We start from the raw sequence: 21,576 nt of genomic DNA on the forward strand, positions 1-21,576 counted from the left end.
TTTTGTATGTACCAAGTATATACAAAAAGTATGTACTTTTTTTTCATTCACAGTTTTCTAAAATTTTATTTTATTTTATATTTGACTCCACTGAGTCTTTGTTGCTCAAAGTATAAATATATAAATTTATACTTGAAATAAATGTATAATATATAAATATACTTATATATATATTAAAAATATATAAATGCTCCCATATGCATGGATATCAGAGAAACTGACAGCGGTTGCCTTTGGGGATGGAAGTGGAGGCCTGGAAATAAGGGCTGGCATGTAGACTTACATTCCACTGTATCCCCTATTCTGGTTAAATATTTTATAATATGTCTTTATTATCTTTAAGTTAGAAACTAGAAATCAAAGCCTATCAGTCTCTCAGAACACCAAACATTGATTATTATCATTGTCTCCAGATGGCTTCACTTAAAGTGACTGGTTCATTTTCGGCAAACTGCAGACCAGTGCCTTTCTTCATCTATAAATAAGGTGATAATAGTTCCTAGGCTTTAATGACACAGTCTGATGAAGTGCTTAGAAAAGTCCTAGGTGCATAGCAAGGTCTGCATCAGGGCCACCTGTTAGGGTGTGACCCTACAGATGACCCTGAAATGTTAGCCACATTGCAGGTAATTTTGCTGAGAGAGAACCAGGCAATGAAGATTTTTTGATGGCAAGGCAGGGAAAACATGGGTCTTTACTTTGGTTAGGCATCTGTGAGCTGTATCCTAACCTGGTTCTGCCACCATGTCACCACCTTCTCTGAGATTGAACTTTCTGTAATTCTCTGGTTTCAGGACACCTCCTACTTATTCATCACTGGCCCTGACGTTGTGAAGTCTGTCACCAATGAGGACGTTACTCAGGAGGAACTCGGGGGTGCCAGGACCCACACCACCATGTCAGGTGAGGGGCCTTGAGGCTCATCTCACCGTTGTCAGACACTGAGAGGAGACATTGCTAGAGCTGACAGTCTCTTACAAATATCACTTCATTGACAGAGTTTATTCGAATAGACTGTAGTGTGACATATTGTCTACAGATAGTAATAAATGTGGATTTATATCTCAAACTTGTTGACTAGCAGGGTACTTTTAATGCTTTTGTAGTCTTTGAAGATGTTGAGCTAACTAGAATGATGGCTGTAAGAATTATGATTCATGTGAGTACAGTTGAACTTAAAAAATTGCATTTTGATGTGACTTTTTAAAAAGAAAATAATTATTTGGCTGTGCTGAGTCTTAGTTGAGGCGAGCAAGACCTTTAGTTGTGGCCTGTGGGATCTAGTTCCCTGATCAGGGATTGAATCCAGGCCTTCTGCATTGGGAGGGGGGGGTCTTAGCCACTGGACCATACCAGGGAAGCCCTTTGGTGTGGGACTTTTTTTACTCCAAAGTTGGGGTATGTTTTAAGAGTCAGTGGCATCTTACCAGTCATCATTGGCCAGTGAGCATATGGTCAAGACTCGTGTGCTCACGAGCTTGGTCATAGCTTTTCACCTCCTTAAGGTTAAGTGTCACATATGCTGGAAGATTATCCTTTGCTTTCACCATTGAAAGATGCTGTTTATACACTGAGACGTGTAATTGGGAGCAGAGCATGAATCTGATATTAGAGAAGACAGTTGTTGGAATAATGATTGGAATTCCATAATTCCTTGGCAAAAGACCTCAAGTTGTGAAAGGATTGTGTACCACACAGGAAGCAGTGTAACTGAAGACAGGAGAAATTGCCTCTTTGAGAGATTTCAGAGCATCGAGAGGCTGGTGGATGATCTGTGCACTTCGCTGTATTGTGGTTAAGGCATTGGGTCATCATTTGATTGTCAGTGTTTCTTTCTTTTTTTTTTTTTCCTTTTTCTTAAAAAAAATATGGAACGCTTCACGAATTTGCGTGTCATCCTTGCGCAGGGGCCATGCTAATCTTCTCTGTATCGTTCCAATTTTAGTATATGTGCTGCCGAAGCGAGCACGTCAGTGTTTCTTTCTTAGTGTACATATAGTCGAGGTATGTCTTAATGTCCGTGAGGTCTTAACATTTGATGAAATTTGGTTAAAAAATAAAAGTCAGATCTCTTGATTCCCCCCACCCACAGAAGTTGTTCCTCCCCTATCTTGGGTGGGGGTCACCTTGACACACCCCTTTCTCTCACCCCTCAGGTCCTTTCAGCTCTCTGGCCAGCACACTTCTCACTGCTGACCCACAGTTTGTCACATTCCTATCTCAGGGCTCAATTGGCAGCAGTTTTTTTCTTACTGGAATATAAAATAACGTTGCAACTTTTTTTTCCCTTTGTTCTTAGTCTTGACTTTATTGTAGATTTATAGATCTGATTTTATAGATCACAGTGCAGAAGTTCTTAAATTAATACCATCATTGAAAATTAACCATAGTATTTTCAAACTGTATATATTTATTTAAATAGAGTATAGTTTTATAATGTGTTCATTCCTGGTCTACAGCAAAGTGAGTCTGCTATATTTATACAAACATCCTCTCCATTTTGGATTTCCTTCCCATTTAAGTCACCACAGAGCGCTGAGTAGAGTTCCCTGTGCTATACAGTAGGTTCCATTGGTTATCTAGTTTATATATAGTAGTGTCTATATGTCAATTCCAGTCTCACAATCCATCCCACCCTAAATAATGTTGAGTCTTGATGGAGTCAGATTTGATGAAATATGCAATTTTTTTCCTGACTGCAATAATATTACATGTCTGTGGTAGATAATTTAGAAACTATAGGAATAAAAATCACTAGGAATTTTATTAGCCAAAGATAAACACTATTCACTTTTTGATTATACCCTGCAGTCTTTTTGTGCAGATGGATGTGAATATACAACTGCATACTCAAACATAGGTGTATAATGTTCATTTGTGGCCTGTTTTTTCTTTTGACAGCTTAATGTGATGAATGACTGTTTGTTACATTATATTTTCTTTTATAACATAATTTTAGCTTTAAAAGCATCATTTGGTGTCCTGAATCTTAGGCTCTTGGGCTGTGTCTGATGTACTTAGCTCTGTAGTCTTAGGGTAAGACCCAAAATATGCTCTACATGCACACATATATATTTATATTTTAGTAATAGCTTTATTGAGATATAATTCACATAGTGGGCTGTGTTTGGGAGAGGGGCCAGGGGAAACCCCAGTGACTAGGTGATATTAGGGCAAAAACTTGTCTAATATAAGGAGTGACCCCTGTAGGGGTGTAGATTTGGAGCAGAAGAAACAGGCTGCATAGACAGAGGATCAGCTTGAAGGTGTGTGGTGGGGTGCCATTCTCAGTGGAGGCGGGCAGCAACAGGGCTGTCAGCCGGCCTGCCCTAGAAGAGGCAGGTGGACATGAAGCTGCGTCTCTGGGCTGACACGCGCCCTGGCTCATCACGTCCTCCCTGTCTTCTCAGGCGTGGCCCACCGGGCTTTTGAGAATGACGTTGATGCCTTGTGTAATCTCCGGGAGTTCTTCAACTACCTACCTCTCAGCAATCAGGACCCAGCTCCTGTCCTTGAGTGCCATGACCCCAGGTGAGTTGCAGGTTGGAGTCCTTCTCTGGTCCCCCTGCCCTGGCTGGACCTCCAGGGTCTGCCCTGGCGGGCAGCTAGGAATAGATTGTGGAGTGGAAGGTGGCTTGTCTGGGTACGGAAGCCAAGAAGATGTCATTTGTTTATTAAAATTTTTTTAACTTTAATATTTATTTTTGGCCATGCTGTGTGGCATGCAAGATGTTAGTTCCCCAACCAGGGATAGAACCCGTGCTCCCTCCAGTGGAAGTGTGGCTTGTTAACCACTGGACTGCCAGGGAAGTCCCAAAAGATCTTATTTTTATTTTTTTTTCCTCTCTGTAATACCTGACAAGTAGCTTGGGAATTAAAAAAATGGGGCCCCAAAATATTATTTTTGGAAGTCTTAATTTGTTCAGAAATGAGATAGATTTTGTTTGTTTGTATTAACTTGAAGTAAATCAGTGTGAACTGATACAGACAGTGTGCCCTTTAGGAAATCTGCTTATGCACACTTGCTTGTGGCCAGACGCTAGGGCAGCCCTGGGGAAGGCCGTGTTGCTGGCCACCCTGCGTAGACCTTCTTCACTTTCCTTCTTGCTTATGTGGGCCACTGTCTGATGTGGGGGCTCTCCACAGACTAAACCAGAAGCCCAGCTGGGGAACCACTGCTCCAGACGTCTGGCGGCTTTCTCCTCCACTTTGTGTCCTCTCTGATTTTGGAGCACTCACTTGGCCTACACGACTTCTGCAGAAGGATTTGAAATTGTGTCCCTCGAGAAGAAGCCGTTTTCAGACCCTCCCCTGTGGGTGGACCTGGGCTCCCACCTTCTGGGCTGTGTCTGGGCCAGGGTTGCTCTGAAGAATCATGTCCCCGGGACCCCTTCCTGTCTGCCTTCATTACTCCTCAGGGGACCCAACCAGTGACCCACTGTGTGTGGTCATGAAAAGGAGGAGGGTGGTCACCAGGCCCAGAGCAATGGGCACAGCCTCCTTTTCTAAGCCTCTGCACTGTGTGGGGGTTCTTGAAAAGTTTAGGACATCTTTGAAGGTGTTAGGGACCAAGGGCCTACACATGTCTGATAGCCTGCTTTGGCCCAGCCATAGCTGCTGTCTGTTCAGTCCCAGGGAAGCTGTATGTGTCTGAGTAAACAGCGAATGAACAGTAAGGGAGGCCTTTGTTACTGGGTGGGGTGATGCCCAAAATCCCAGTGTGGGAATTGTCTTGTTCCCACAAGACAGACTTGGATGGGCATTGTCTTGTTCACTACATGTCTTTTAGTACCCTGTACAGTCCCCGGAGTGTGGGAAGTGTTCAGAGGATAAATGAAGACATCACCACATTCAGGAGAATAAGCTCATTTTTTTCCTCTAAATGAAAATGGGAAGATCTTCTAGGTTAATATCAAGCTCAGGTTCATTTTAATGTGGTGGTAGCATAGGAATGTATCTTTGGGGACTGCTTTGCAAGCCCGGCAGGGACAGAATCAGTCCAGCCCCTACACTCTTGTCTCCCCCATTTCCCTCTCCTATATCCCCCACCACCCACAGAAGGCAACCGACTCTTCCATGTTGATTACATCTACTTCTTTTTCTACCCAAAGTGACCGTCTGGTTCCTGAGCTTGACACAATTGTCCCTTTGGAATCTACCAAAGCCTACAACATGGTGGACATCATCCACGCTGTGAGTGCCACATCTGTCTGTCTGTCTGCTGGCTTGGCAGTGTGCATGTCCTTGTGCTTTGGCTCAGTGAGGAGGTGCAGGACCCACACACCCTCACGGCAGGCACCACAGCCAGGGCGTGGGGTGGCAGGGAACCAGGGCACTGAGGAACGTGTTGAGGAAAGAGTCAGTGGCTCTGGCCACCCTGCTGGCCCTGGCCATGGAGAAGGGGCCGTGTGTCCAGAGCCTGGAGTTGAGGCGGGTTGACTCTTCACACACTTCTGTCTGGGGTCTCATGCTCAGAGGGCGTTTTGTTTCTCTAGAGAAAGGAGAGTTCACGAGGCATCCTGTGACGGTTGAGGGGTATGTGTGTAGGTCTGAGGAGCACAGGAGTCCTTTGTACCTCTTTCTTGGTGTAGGGGGTTCCCGGCTCATTAAGTGAAGAGGACAGTGTTGGAGTGAACTGGAGGCGCCTGTCCATGGCCCTTGTCTCCCTCCTGCTTCCCCATGTGTTCTGAGCTCTGAGCTCTTCTCGCTTAATTCAGCCCAGGCAGCTCTGTGGGGACAGCCTCTCCCAAGGCCTGGCTCCCCCAGGGACCTGTTCCTTCTCCCCTGTGCTGTGGGAAGCCAGCATGAGTCAGCAGCTGATCCTTGTTGCCGGGATCATTGCTGGCTGAGCACCATGCGAGCCCCCTTCCTCCAGCATGCCCTCCTCTGACCTTGGCCTTCCCTACTCTGCACCTCGCAGTTGTCCTGTCCATCTCTCACTGTCTCTGTCCTTCCCTTTCTTCTGGAGCCCTCCGCGCCTTCTGGACACTTCCTTCCTGACCCAGCTTGGACTCTGCCATTGTGCTAGATTTTGGTAGCCAGGCACTGTTCTCACTGACACCTCTGCCGTTGTGCCAGATGTTAGTTGCCAGGCCCTGTTCTTAGTGACACTGTGACGGACAAAACCCTACCTTGGCGACCTCACCTCTGGGTAAGAGATTCAGAGAGTGAAAGCATACCCAGCATGGGTAATTTTAGGTCCAGAGTTACAGTGAATAAGGTAAAATGGCGTCTTTTGTCATCAGTGCCCCGATTCTCCTTTGATCCTATGGAGTGCCATCCCTGGTTCAAGGCTGCAGTCATCTGCCCATCCACCCGTGTTGCTAGCCTGCTGGGGCGAAGCCTGAGCTGGGTCCTCAGTGTGCCTCTCTGGCCCCTGGCTTGAATATGTGTTGTGAACCTCCGCTCAGCCCCTGGTCTTATCCTCTTCACTCTTCCTGACCCAAACCCTAACTTCCTTGTCTACTCCGTACTCGGATCACATGACATTGGCATTTCCTTTATGGAGAAAATTAAGAGCATCAGGTTCCTCTAGCCCATTGTTGCCCATTTCTACCCCTGCCACCATCACCCTCCCAACTCCCCACATCATATCTCCCCAGGCTCAAGGAATGAGGTGCCTTTACCAGGGCTCCTTGCTCCATCCCTGTCTATCTGGCCTCTTGCTTTCTTACCTGGTTTAACTTCCCCCTCTCGTAACTCCTTCCTTTGGGCAATCAATGTGTTTGAACATGTATGGACTTCTTGTTGGCTATAACATGCCCCTCTTTACCTGTATTTCTGCTTAACTGCTGTCCACAGTCTTTTCTCCCTTTTTCCTTCATCTCCTCATGTCTCTTCTTCCTTTATTCCTCTCTGGAACCTGGCTTCTGGTTTTGTCCCTCTGTTGAATGACAGCCCTCCTGATGACTTCTCCAATTGCTAACTCCAGGGGCCAAGAGCATTAAATAGGTGTAGTTACAGAGGTAACCATTATTATTATTTTTAACAATTACAAGTCTTCCTAAAACAAAGCAAAATTATGTAGAGTAGCTCAAATGCATCACACAGAGAAACAGAGAAGCCTCCCTGCTGTTCTCTTCCAGGCACTGTTTCCCCCTAAACCTTTAAGGGAAACCACCATCCTGACTTTTAACAGCATAGTTTAGTTTTTCTTGGTTTTGTATATTATAGGAATGGAGTCATATAGTGTGTGGTCTTGCCTGTCTGGTTACTTTGATTCAACATGACAATTGAAATTTGTCTGCGTTGTGTATTGTTCCCATGGTTCTTCATCTTTTATATGAACAGACCACAGTTTATCTATTGTTGATGGTCATTTGGATATTTCTGGTTTGAGGCTATTACAAATAGTTCTGATATGATCATTCTGTTATGTGATTTTGGCCAAAAAGTAAAGAAAACTTTCACATCTCTGAGTCCATACTGAGAGTGGAAGCACTACGTCACAGTCGTGCACACACGGGGCTTGAGTGGACACTGCCCAAGTGTTATTCCTCTTAAAAGGACACCAGTCCTTTCAGACTAGGGCCTGAATCTTTATGACCTTGTTTATCTCCTTAAAGATCCCGTCTCCAAGTATAATCACACTGGGTGTTAGGTTTCAACATATGAATTTGGAGGGGGGTACACAATTCAGTTCATAAAGTGCCATAATAAGAATGTGCAAGTTTTCTTTCTTTTTCTATGGACTGAACAACTGAAATAGCATTGGGATTTTCTCCTCTTTAAAAATCTTGGAGAAATTCTCACGTAAAATTGTCAGTGCCTAGTGCTTTATTGTTATTTTTTTTTGATGGAGGAGTGCCTTTTTGATAACTTCCTCTGCTCTTTAATGCTAATGTCTCTAAACTATCTAAACTGTTGCTGGGGTCAGTTTTGGCAAAGTATATAAATTTTTCTCTGTGACTCACCTATTTCATCCAGATTTTTAATTTTACCTGCATAGGGTTATGTAGGGTTATATAGTCTCAGACCAGCAAAATCTGTTTCAGTGGTTTTCTCCTCTCACATTTTGTCTTCTGTATTTTCTTGATAGTTACCTAGTAGTTGAAATATTTTATTGAGGTATTTTGAAGAGTCAACTTTCAGAGCTTTTTCTTTTTTAAGGCTATGTGTTTTTTGCTTTTGTATTAACTCCTTTTCTCCTTTCATTTAATCATTTTTTCCCCCTTCTCAGATTTTTGAACCAGAAGTTTAATATATTTTCTTTAATTTTGATATAGTCACATCTAACTGCAGGGGAGGTTAGGAAATATGAGGGCCATTTGGCCATCGTTTCTGTTACAGTGGTAGAAATGGAAGCTGGATTTTTGGTGGATACTTAGAAGTCTCTGCTACACTTTCGTAATTCTTTTAAAATAAAAGTAAATAATATTTACAAAGGAGAAAACATAGTATGGAAACATGTAAGGTGAAATGCAAATCTTTTCTCTCTCCTCATCAGTCTTTCTCAGAGGTAACTACTATTAAGTTTCTTGTGTATCTTTCCAGAAAACAAATTATATGTCAAATATGTGTCAAATATATTTACTTTTAACTGAAAAAAAATTATTATAGACACTTGCACACCTTGCTTTTTTTCACTTTCTTTCCCAATCATGACATACAAATTTACCTTATTTGTTATGATGGCTGTATGTTATTCCATTGTATGGGTGGAACACTATTTAAGCATCACTGTACTGATGGACAGTTCAGTCTTTTATAGTTTTTGCTTTTACAGTAGTGATGCAGAAAACATCTCTGTGTATCAGTATGTTTTTGTGACTATATCCATTGGATCAGAATGGATATTTGGCCAGTAATGGAATTTGACCAGAGAGCAAAAGTCTTAAAATTGTTTTTTTTTTTTTAAAAAGGCAGTAGGGAAGGTGGTATTTATGGGTAGTCATGGTCTTCTAAATCCAAAACTCTACACATCCTTGAAAAACTGTATGTAGGTCAATAAGAAGAAAAAAAAAACAACTACCAATTCCATGCCTTTATTGTAACCAGAAGATAGGAAACCATAAACTTAATATAAAAATGAGTGGAACAATAAATAGTTGGACTGTTTCTTGAGTTTTGGCTATAAGTCTCTGTGGAGAGCTAGAAGTGTTGAGATGTTGCTCAGAAGAAAGAGAAGGGAATTTAGAAGAAACCACTCAGAGATAAAGTTCACTGTAAGAGTGAAAATATTGGAAAAGAGTCCTGTTAGTTCAGAAGAGTTACTTCAGAGGGGAGATTTAAACATGCACAGGAATTAGGAAGGCAGTCATGGAAGGGTATTCCTTCTTGGGAAGAAAAGATTTAAAGGAAGAGAGAGGCATCTTTCAGTTCAGTTCAGTCACTCAGTCATGTCCGACTCTTTGCGACCCCATGAACTGCAGCATGCCAGGCCTCCCTGTCCATCACCAACTCCCGGAGTTCACCCAAACTCATGTCCGTTGAGTCGGTGATGCCATCCAGCCATCTCATCCTCTGTCGTCCCCTTCTCCTCCTGCCCCCAATCCCTCCCAGCATCAAGGTCTTGTCTTTTTTTTTAGGATCTTTTCAAATGAGTCAGCTCTTTGCATCAGGTGGCCAAAGTATTGGAGTTTCAGCTTCAACATCAGTCCTTCCAGTGAACACCCAGGACTGATCTCCTTTAGGATGGACTGGTTGGATCTTGCAGTCCAAGGGACTCTCAAGAGTCTCCTCCAACACCACAGTTCAAAAGCATCAGTTCTTTGGCACTCAGCTTTCTTTATAGTCCAACTCTCACATCCATACATGACTACTGGAAAAACCATAGCCTTGACTAGATGGACCTTTGTTGACAAAGTAATATCTCTGCTTTTTAATATGCTGTCTAGGTTGGTCATAACTTTCCTTCCAAGGAGTAAGTGTCTTTTAATTTCATGGCTGCAATCACCATCTACAGTGATTTTGGAGCCCCGAAAAATAAAATCAGCCACTGTTTCCACTGTTTCTCCATTTATTTGCCATGAAGTAATGGGACTGGATGCCATGATCTCAGTTTTCTGAATGTTGAGCTTTAAAGCCAACTTTTTCACTCTCTTCTTTCACTTTCATCAAGAGGCTGTTTAGTTCTTCTTCACTTTCTGCCATAAGGGTGATGTTATCTGCATATATGAGGTTATTGAGGCACCTTTGTAAATTATGAAATGAGGGAAGAATGAAGAAAGAGATAAATGTATGTGTTTGTAAGATAAAAACAAAAATTTGAAGGTCATAATACCCCTTTCCCTACCACTCTAATATCAAGACACCCGTTAACTAAATGGCACTTTGTTATACTGACAGAAGAGGGTGCTCTTGAACTGGGAATCTTGTTCACCATCCAAACTGCCAACCTTGTTCATTCAGATACAAGTAGTTTATCTATATAAAACTACTAAAATTAGAAAACCAAAAATGAGAATGAAAAACTTCACTTGACAAAACTCCTTTCAGAGTAAGAGTTCATTCAGCAGATGATCACCCTGCAGTTGTGTTCAGTAGCCTCAAATCACTTGAACTGTGAAAAATTCAGAAACAAATAACAGAATAGACATAAAATAGGGAGAAGTAAAAGTTAGTGGTGACTGAATTAAAATGTGGGGAACAAAATCACATATCAGAAATGAAGACAATTATAAAGTGCTCTAGGGAGAAAGTTTGAATGAAATTTAATAAGGAATGTTGTAAAAAGGGGGAAGACAACCAAGAATATAAAGAAAGTGATTAAAGTGGCAAAGAAGACTGAACATGCATATAACTGGAGTGTCTGATGAAGGACAAACAGGTATAGAATTGATGTGTAAAACTGTAATCTAAGAAAGCATTCCAGAAATAAGACCCAGAGCTACACTGCCACTGAGTATATGGGAAAATTAACCAAGAATGATGAAACTCTAGTTAATATCCACATATAACCATTAGATTAAAAAAAATCCTCAGATCGGTCATGATTGCGCACAGAGTGCACATACAAATAGGACTTTGAGGCAAAAAGATGAAAACTTACAAGGTTAGGAGGACTAGAGTAGCAGCAGATTTCTCAAAAGCAACAACAGAGCAAGGCAACAATAGAAAAACACTCCTGGAGACTCCAGGAAAGAGTATGGGACTGAGGATTTTATGTCTGGCCAAGCTGATGTTCATGTATGAAGACTAAAGAAAACTAGTTTTAAATAGGTAAAACTGAGGGAATTCTGTGTTCCCAGGTGTTTCTTGAAGCTACCAGAGGATGAGTTTCATCCAACCAAGAGATGACTGGAGAAATTTTAGCAAAGGGATTGATGGTACTTATTTAATTAGAAGACTAAAACTGGGTCGGGAATGAGCGTTTCAATTGGAGAGAAAAATGCCACGGAAAGATGAAAGAGAAGGATGAGGGAAAGAGTATAATAATAAGTTCACTGATAGTTGTGGCTCAACAGATTTTAAAAGTAGACAACTCAGTTAATAAAGACACTAAGTGGGGAAACAGACTAAAGGCACTAAAAAGGTATAATTACAGTGGCAATCACTAGATCAAAAATATACATCTTTTTAAATAACAACATAAAACATATCATTTAGAACAGCAAATACAACATGATACACAGAATAATTATAAGAATAAAAATCTAAAATACCAGTAAATATGAATGGCTTAACTTATTAAATTCATCTCATTTATTAAAAGAAAAAGATGTTCAATATACCTCATAAAGCAAAACCAGCTATATGCGATATACAGGAGACAAAGTGATTCTGAAAAGTTAAACATAAGGGATGGGCAAAGGTATGTCAGGAGAACAGAAATAGCAAGTATGTGTGAGTCTAATATTGGATGATGTAAAATTCAAATGTTTACTGTGACAAGGAAAGACATTTTCAAATGTTAAAAGCCGGGGGAGGAGCCAAGATGGCGGAGGAGTAGGACGGGGAGACCACTTTCTCTCCTACAAATTCATCAAAAGAATAACTGAACGCAGAGCAAACTTCGCAAAACAACTTCTGATTGCTAGCTGAGGTCATCAGGCGCCCAGAAAAGCAGCCCATTGTCTTCGAAAGGAGGTAGGACAAAATATAAAAGATAAGAAATGAGACAAAAGAGCTAAGGACCGAGATCTGTCCCGGGAAGTCTTAGGCGGCATTGCTTGGGGTAGGGTCCGGGCCTGAGTGCCCTGAGGACAATCGGAGGGAGCTTCTGTGAGTTGCCAACTTGATCTGTGGGAGACCAAAAGAGAGAGAGTAAATTAACCGGCTGGAACACACTGCCGGCCGTTCGCAGAACAAAGAGACCGAGAGGGTCCAGAGAGGAGCTCGCAGGCTGCGGACCGGCCCAGCCCCGCCGGAGGCAGGAGGCAGGGAGGAGGGGAAGGTCGCGGGGAGACACAGGGCGCAGGCACCTGACCGGCGCGGGTGGGGACTGGGGCTGGGGACGCGGAGGGCAGAAGGCGCGCGCACCCGACTGGCGCCAGCGGAAACTGAGACTGGGTCCGCGGAAGGGAGGGGGCGCGCCACACCTGGGGAGAGTGCGCCCACCAAGCCCCTCGCTGCCTGGACCGCTCTGACGGGGAAGGCACAGAGAGCAGGCGCAGCTTTTCCTTCCGCGCTTTTGTGGAACACCCGAGGGCTGGAACCTCGCGCAGCGCCGGGCGCGCTCCATATAGAACAGCCGGGAGCCTGAGCGGCGCAGACGGAGAGGGCAGCGTCGGCCCCTCCCGGCAGCGCCAGCCCGTCCCCGGGGCGCAAGCCCGTCCCGGCAGCGCCAGCCCCTCCCCGCAGAGCGACGGAACTAGCTACCTGAATAAGAGTTCACCTCCGCCCGCCTGTGTCAGGGCGGAAATGAGGCTCTGAAGAGACCGGCAATAGAAGCCAAATAAACAAAGGGAACCGCTTCAGAAGGGACTGGTGCAACAGATTAAAATCCCTCTAGGAAACATTGTCTACACCGGAGGAGCCTGTAGATATCGAGAAGCATAAGCTGGAACGAGGAGCTATCTGAAACTGAGCCGAACCCACACTGACCGCAACAGCTCCAGAGAAACTCCTAGATATAATTTTACTTTTCGCTCTCTTTTTTTTTTTTTTTTAATATTTTTTCTTTTTTTTTCTTTTTTCTTTTTTATTTTTTCTCTTTTATTTTCCTTTAAAATCCCCTATTACTCCCCCATTACTCCTTAACTTTCATTTCCATAGACTTTTACGATTTTTTAATTAGGGGGGAAAAAATATTTTTTTTTTCTTTCTTTTTTTTTTTTTCTTTTTCTTTCTTCTTCTTTTTTTCTTTCCTTTTTCTCTTCTATTTTCTATTTTTCTTTTTCTCTTATTTCTTTTAAAGTCCTCTAGTACTCCTCTACTACTCCTTAATTTTCATTTTCAATACACTATAACCTTACAAAAAAAAAAAAAAGAAGAGAAGCCCTATTTTTAAACCGAAGATTATTCTCTCCCAATCTTGACTCTCTGTTTTCTACCTCAGAACACCTCTATTTCCTCCTTTCCCCTTCTCTTCCCAATCCGATTCTGTGAATCTTTGTAGGTGACTGGGCTACGGAGAACACTCTGGGAACAGACAGCTGCGTAGATCTGTCTCTCTCCTCTTGAGTCCCCCTCTTTCTCCTCCTGCTCATCTCTATCTCCCTCCTCCCTCTCCTCTTCTTCATGTAACTCTGTGAACCTCTCTGGGTGTCCCTAATGGGGGAGAATCTTTTAGCCATTAACCTAGAAGTTTTCTTATCAGGGCTGTATAGTTGGAGAAGTCCTGAGACTACAGGAAGAATAAAACTGAAATCCAGAGGCAGGAGACTTAAGCCCAAAACCTGAGAACACCAGAAAACTCCTGACTACATGGAACTTTAAGTAATAAGTGACTGTCCAAAAGCCTTCATACCTACACTGAAACCAACCACCACCCAAGAGCCAATAAGTTTTAGAGCAAGACATACCACGCAAATTCTCCAGCAACGCAGGAACATAGCCCTGAACATCAACATACAGGCTGCCCAAGGTCACACCTAACACATAGACCCATCTCAAAACTCATTACTGGGCACTCCATTGCTCTCCAAAGAGAAGAAATCAAGTTCCACGCACCAGAACACTGACGCAAGCTTCCCTAACCAGGAAATCTTGACAAGCCAATCGTCTAACCCCACCCACTGGGTTAATCCTCCACAACAAAAAGGAACCACAGACCTCTAGAATACAGAAAGCCCACTCCAGATACAGCAATCTAAACAAGATGAAAAGGCAAAGAAATACCCAACAGGTAAAGGAACATGAAAAATGCCCACCAAATCAAACAAAAGAGGAGGAGATAGGGAATCTACCTGAAAAAGAATTTAGAATAATGATAATAAAAATGATCCAAAATCTTGAAAACAAATGTTAAAAGCCATAATCCACAATAATGATAAAAAGATCTTTGCCCTAAATGATACAACTACCATCTTTGAAAAAGAAAAGCTATAGGATATTCAAGTAGACATAGGTAGAAACAACACACCATAATTAGTGCAATGTACATGAAATGGACAAAAAATGTAATATATGGAAGACCTCAGTAACATCATAGATAGATATTATGAATGTATTTCAGACGTTGCAGCCTGGTAAAAGGCAATGAGGAGAAGGTAACCCAGTGGCAACCCAGTCTAGTACTCTTGCCTGGAAAATCCCATGGATGGAGGAGCCTGGTAGGCTGCAGTCCATGGGGTCGCTAAGAGTCGGACATGACTGAGCGACTTCACTTTCACGCATTGGAGAAGGAAATGGCAACCCACTCCAGTGTTCTTGCCTGGAGAATCCCAGGGACGGGGGAGCCTGGTGAGCTGCCGTCTATGGGGTCGCACAGAGTCGGACACGACTGAAGCGACTTAGCTGCAGCTGCAGAGAAAGGTAATGAATCTTATTCTCAAGTGCACATGGAATATTTACAAAAGTTGATCACATATTTGGTCAGAAAGAAAGCATCCTAGCAGCCCATAAAGCAAAAATATTATAAAAACACTGATCAAAACTAGAAATTTATAGCTACAACAATAAATATACTCATTTGGAAATAAATTTTCTGTTAAACAATTCTTGGATGAAAGGAGAAAATATAAGCCAAAATGACAGAATTATAAGGTGGTGCTAGTGATAAAGAACCCTCCTGCAAGTGCAGGTAGATGTAAAAGATGTGGGTTTGAGCCCTGGGTCAGGAAGATCCCCTGGAAGAGAGCATGGCAACCCACTCCAGTGTTCTTGCCTGGAGAACCCCATGGACAGAGGAGCCTGGTGGGCTATAGTCCACGTGGTCTCAAAGAGTTGGACATGACTGAAGTGACTTAACTTGCACACATGACAGAATTATAAGAGAATTAGATAATAAAAACACTTCTTATCAATATCTACAGAGTGCTCTCTGTGAGAGGAGGAAAATTTATAGCCTTCAATGCTTAGTAAAAAATGAAAGAAAGAAAAGAAACTAAATTTTGTACTCAAAAAGCTGGAGAAAAATAAAATATTCTAAAGGAATTTAATAATAAAGCAGAAATTTTATGATTTAGGATATAGAAAAACAACTGTAGCTAACGGAGTAGAATAACTACTAGGCAAGTTAAAAAGATAAGTTAAAAGTGCAAAGGTAGAAATATCGATCAATGGAACAAAATAGAAAGCCCAGAGATAAATCCACACACCTATGGACACTTTGTCTTTGACAAAGGAGGCAAGGATATACAATGGAGAAAAGACAATCCTTTAACAAGTGGTTCTGGGAAAATTGGTCAACCTCTTGTAATAGAATGAAACTAGAACACTTTCTAACACCATACACAAAAATAAACTCAAAATGGATTAAAGATCTAAATGTAAGACCAGAAACTATAAAACTCCTAGAGGAGAACATAGGCAAAACACTCTCCGACATGAATCACAGCAGGATCCTCTATGACCCACCTCCCAGAATATTGGAAATAAAAGCAAAAATAAACAAATGGGACCTAATGAAACTTAAAAGCTTTTGCACAACAAAGGAAAGTATAAGCAAGGTGAAAAGACAGTCCTCAGATTGGGAGAAAATAATAGCAAACGAAGCAACAGACAAAGGGTTAATCTCAAAAATATACAAGCAACTCCTGCAGCTCAATTCCAGAAAAATAAATGACCCAATCAAAAAATGGGCCAAAGAACTAAACAGACATTTCTCCAAAGAAGACATACAGATGGCTAACAAACACATGAAAAGATGCTCAACATCACTCATTATCAGAGAAATGCAAATCAAAACCACAGTGAGGTACCATTACACACCAGTCAGGATGGCTGCTATCCAAAAGTCTAAAAGCAATAAATGCTGGAGAGGGTGTGGAGAAAAGGGAACCCTCTTATACTGTTGGTGGGAATGCAAACTAGTACAGCCGCTATGGAGAACAGTGTGGAGATTTCTTAAAAAACTGGAAATAGAACTGCCATATGACCCAGCAATCCCACTTCTGGGCATACACACTGAGGAAACCAGATCTGAAAGAGACATGTGCACCCCAATGTTCATCGCAGCACTATTTATAATAGCCAGGACATGGAAGCAACCTAGATGCCCATCAGCAGACGGATGGATAAGGAAGCTATGGTACATGTACACCATGGAATATTACTCAGCCGTTAAAAAGAATTCATTTGAATCAGTTCTAATGAGATGGATGAAACTGGAGCCCATTATACAGAGTGAAGTAAGCCAGAAAGATAAAGACCAATACAGTATACTAACGCATATATATGGAATATAGAAAATGGTAACGATAACCCTATATGCAAAACAGAAAAAGAGACACAGATGTACAGAACAGAATTCTGGACTCTGTGGGAGAAGGCGAGGGTGGGATGTTTCGAGAGAACAGCATCAAAACATGTATATTATCTAGGGTGAAACAGATCACCAGCCCAGGCTGGATGCATGAGACAAGTGCTCTGGCCTGGTGCACTGGGAAGACCCAGAGGAATCGGGTGGAGAGGGAGGAGGGAGGGGGGATCGGGATGGGGAATACTTGTAAATCCATGGCTGATTCATGTCGGTGTGTGACAAAAGCCACTACAATATTGTAGAGTGGTTGGCCTCCAACTGATAGAAATGAATGAAAAAAAATAAAGAAAGAAAGAAAAAAGAAAAAAAAAAAAAAAAAACCACTCTCTGACATAAATCACAGCAGGATCCTCTATGACCCACCTCCCAGAGTAATGGAAATAAAAGCAAAAATAAACAAATGGGATCTAATTAAACTTAAAAGCTTTTGTACAACAAAGGAAACTATAAGCAAGGTGAAAAAACAGCCTTCACAATGGGAGAAAACAATAGCAAATGAAACAACTGACAAAGAATTAATCTCAAAAGTATACAAGCAGCTCCTGCAGCTCGGTTCCAGAAAAATAAACAACCCAATAAAACAATGGGCCAAAGAACTAAACAGACATTTCTCCGAAGAAGACATACAGATGGCTAACAAACACATGAAAAGATGCTCAACATCACTCATTACCAGAGAAATGCAAATTAAAATCACAATGAGGTACCATCTCACGCCGGGCAGAATAGCTGCTGCCGTAAAGTCTACAAACAATAAATGCTGCAGAGAGTGCAGAGAAAAGGGAGCCCTCTTACACTGTTCATGGGAATGCAAACTAGTACAGTCATTATGGAGAACAGTGTGGAGATTCCTTAAAAAACTGGAAATAGAACTCCCATACGACCCAGCAATCCCACTGCTGGGAATACACACTGAGGAAACCAGAATTGAAAGAGACACATGTACCCCAATGTTCATTGCAGCACTGTTTACGATATCCAGGACATGGAAGCAACTTAAATGTCCATTGGCAGATGAATGGATAAGAAAGCTGCGTTACATATACACAATGGAATATTATTAAAAATAATGCATTTGAATCAGTTCTAATGAGGTGGATGAAACTGGAGCCTATTATACAGAGTGAAGTAAGTCAGAAAAACACCAATACAGTATATTAACGCATATATATAGAATTTAGAAAGATGGTAATGATGACGCTATATGCGAGACAGCAAAAGAGACACAGATGTAAAGAACAGACTGTTGGACTCTGTGGGAGAAGGCGAGGGTGGGATGGTTTGAGAGAATAGCATTGAAACATGTTTATTACCATATGTGAAATAGATCGCTGGTCCAGGTTCGATGCATGAGACAGGATGCTCAGGGCCAGAGGGCTAGTGCACTGGGATGACCCTGAGGGATGGGATGGGGAGGGAGGTGAGAGGGGGGTTCAGGATGGGGGACACATGGATACCCATGGCTGATTCATGTCAATGTATGGCAGAAACCACTACAATATTGTAAAGTAATTAGCTTCCCATTAAAATAAATAAATTAATTTAAAAAAAAAAAAAAGGAAAAGAAAGGAGATATAAGCAATTTCAAAATCACAAGAGGTTAGATGAACTGGACATTTTATTTGGAAAATACCTTTTACCAAAAACTGACCCTCTTAGAGGTAGAAAGCCTAAGTAGACCCAATTACATAGTAGTTGTTTCACAAAAATAGCAGCAGTCCTAGATAGTTTCTTGTGGGAATTCTATGAAACTTTCAAAGACCAAAGTATGATAATGCCACATAAATTGTTTCAGCGACTAGACATTAAACACACACATACACACACCCTTTACAAATTCTTTTCATGAAGCAAGTATGGCATTGATACTTGAACCTGATGTACAGTAGAAAAATATTTCAGATTGGCATCACTTACCATTCACTTGGCAAGAATACCAAATAAATGTTAACTAACGATTTCAACACTGTGTTAATATATACCATAAGGAAGAAGGATTTATTGGAATGCAAGCTTGGTTATATAGAAAATCTATAATGTACTCTGTTAAAAGATGGAAGAAAGATCATGTAGTTGTTTTCATAGATGCTGAGAAAAGTTTTTAAGAAAGTTCAACACCGATTTCTAATACACACACTCGAGACTAGTAATTGATGAATATTTAACATGATAGACTTTAATACACACTTCTTCAAAACCAAGCATCTTACTTGATATAGAAATACTTACACTAAGATCTGAGATGCTGTCCGTCTTCATTCTTATTTAACATTGTACTGGAGGTATGAACCAATGCAATTCGGCAAGAAAATAAACTAGAGGCAAAAGCTTTGGAAAGTTTAGCCTATGCTTGTAGAGGACATGATATGCTAAAGATGCTAGAGAATGTGTGATAAATAGAATAAATAGGGAACAGGATATAAAATTAACCTAGGAATAGTGTTCATATACACAAACAATAACCAATTGTATATGATAGTGTAAAAACTCCTTTTACATAGCAATAAAGATAGAACTGGACATGGAACAATGGACTCTTTTTCAAAACTGAAAAAGGTGTAGGTCAAGGCTATATATTGTGACCCTGAATATTTAACTTTTATGCAGAGTACATCATGCGAAATGCTGGGCTGCATGAATCACAAGCTGGAATCAAGATTGCTGAGAGAAATATCAACAATCTAGATATGTAGTGATACCACTTTAATGGCAGAAAGAGAAGAAGAACTAAAGAGCCTCTTGATGAAGGTGAAGAGGAGAGTGAAAAAACTGGCTTAAAACTCAACATTTTAAAAACTAAGATCATGGCATCTGGTCCCATCACTTCATTGGCAAAATAGATGGTGAAAAAGTGGAAACAGTTGCAGACTTTATTTTCTTGGGCTCCAGAATCAATGTGGACAGTGACTGCAGCTATGAAATTAAAAGACACTTGCTTCTTGGAAGAAAAGCAATGACAAACCTAGACAGTGTATTAAAAAAAAGCAAAGATATCACTTTGCCAACAAAGGTCCATCTAGTCAAAGCTGTGGTCGTTCCAGTAGTCATATACGGATGTGAGAGTTGGACCCAAAGAAAGCTGAGCATGGAAGAATCAATGCTTTCAGACTGTGGTGTTGGAGAAGACTCTTGAGAGTCCCTTAGACAGCAGGGAGATCAAGCCAGTCAATCCTAAGGGAAATCAACCCTGAATATTCATTGGAAGGACTGATAGTAAAGCTGAAGCTCTAGTTCTTTGGCTACATGATGCAAAGAGCAGACTCATTGGAAAAGATCCTGATGGTGGGAAATATTGAGGGCAGGAGGAGAAGGGGGCCACAGAGTATGAGATGGTTGGATGGCATCACTGACTCAGTGAGCATGAGTTTGAGCAAACTCCGGGAGATAGTGAAGGACAGGGAAGCCTGGAGGCTGCAGTTCATGAAGTCACAAAGAGTCAGACACGACTTAGCAACTGAATAACAACAAAGATAAAATATTTAGTAATAAACGGCAAGTTTTAAAACTTCTGAAAAACATGAATATAGGCTCAAACAAATGCAGACATCCCTTGTTCCTGGATATTGATTTAATATAAAAATGTCAAAAGAAAAACTCTGGCCATATCCTTTATTAAAGCATGCTATAATTAAAACAGTCTAGTCTTGACACATAAATAGTGGAATAGGAGAGAAAAGTTAGAAGTTGATTTAAGTACATATAGAGTTCAGGCACATATAATAAAGGTATTATGTCAAATTATCGGGGCAAGATGAGCTTTTTAATGGTGCTAAAGAATTTGCTGGCAGTTCAGTGGTTAAGAGTCCACTCTCTCACTGCTGAGGGTCTGCATTCAAAAAAAGAAAATGGCCCTCCCCCCAAAAATAATGGTGCTAGGTGACTGGATAGCTGGTTGCGTGCTCAGTCCCTAAGGTGTATTTGATTCTTTGCAACCCCGCGTACTGTAGCCCACCAAGCTCCTCTGTTCATAGGATTTCCCAGGCAAGAATACTGGAGTGTGTAGCCATTTCCTTCTCCAGGTGATCTTCCTGACCCAGGGATCAAACTTGCGTCTCTGCATTGGCAGGCAGAATCTTTACCACTGAACCACAGGCAAGCTGGTTAGGAAAATATAAAGTTATACTTTTAGTTCATACCATATACAAAAATAAACTACAAATAGATCAGAGAACTAAATATAATAAGTGAATTAGTACTAAAAGAAATCATGGACCAATTTCTCTAGGAGAGGATAAAGGATTTTGAACTGATTTAAAATGCAGTTTCAGTTTAAAAATTGATAAATTTGACTGTGTAAACATTTAAAAATTCCACTCCGCATAACAAAAAGTACATACAGTTAAAAGACAGCCAGGAATGGAACTTTCCTGGTGGTCCAGTGGCAAAGACTCCACACTCCCAATGCAGGGGACCAGAGTTCAATCCCTGGTCAGCAAACTAGATCCCACATGCAGGAAGTGAAGAGTTTGCATGCTACAACTGAAATATCCTGCATGCCACAGCAAAGATCAGAGATCCTACGTTCTGCAGCTAAGAGCCAGTGCAGCCAAATAAAAACATGAATATTAAAAAAGACAACCAGGAATCCCTTAGCAGTACATTGATTAGAACTCTGCTTCCACCGCAGAGGGCTAGAGATCAATCCCTGGTCAGGGAACTGAGATCTCACACGCCCCGAGGTGTGGCATAAGAGAAGGAAAAAGACAACCAACAGCCTGGGAGAAAATATTTCTGACATATGTCACAAATAAAGGACCGATAACTCTAACATG

At 41.5% G+C, this 21,576-nt stretch overlaps 1 protein-coding gene and 1 non-coding gene across 3 annotated transcripts in view; one reads left to right on the forward strand and one right to left on the reverse strand.

Annotated features, from left to right (window-relative positions):
* The window catches only part of PCCB (propionyl-CoA carboxylase subunit beta), a 96,799-nt gene that overhangs the window by 34,782 nt on the left and 40,441 nt on the right, over positions 1 to 21,576 (forward strand). For both annotated transcript variants that reach the window (XM_061167653.1, XM_061167654.1), the window contains 3 exons: positions 795 to 903; positions 3,411 to 3,531; positions 5,112 to 5,193. In XM_061167653.1, the coding sequence (XP_061023636.1) occupies positions 795 to 903; positions 3,411 to 3,531; positions 5,112 to 5,193 (312 nt within the window). The remainder of the gene's footprint in view (positions 1 to 794; positions 904 to 3,410; positions 3,532 to 5,111; positions 5,194 to 21,576) is intronic.
* On the reverse strand, positions 1,863 to 1,969 carry LOC133074343 (U6 spliceosomal RNA). Its single transcript, XR_009697177.1, has one exon. It is a non-coding gene; the product is annotated as a U6 spliceosomal RNA (small nuclear RNA).

Source organism: Dama dama, chromosome 19, assembly GCF_033118175.1.
Source record: "Dama dama isolate Ldn47 chromosome 19, ASM3311817v1, whole genome shotgun sequence".
Lineage (NCBI taxonomy): Eukaryota > Metazoa > Chordata > Mammalia > Artiodactyla > Cervidae > Dama > Dama dama.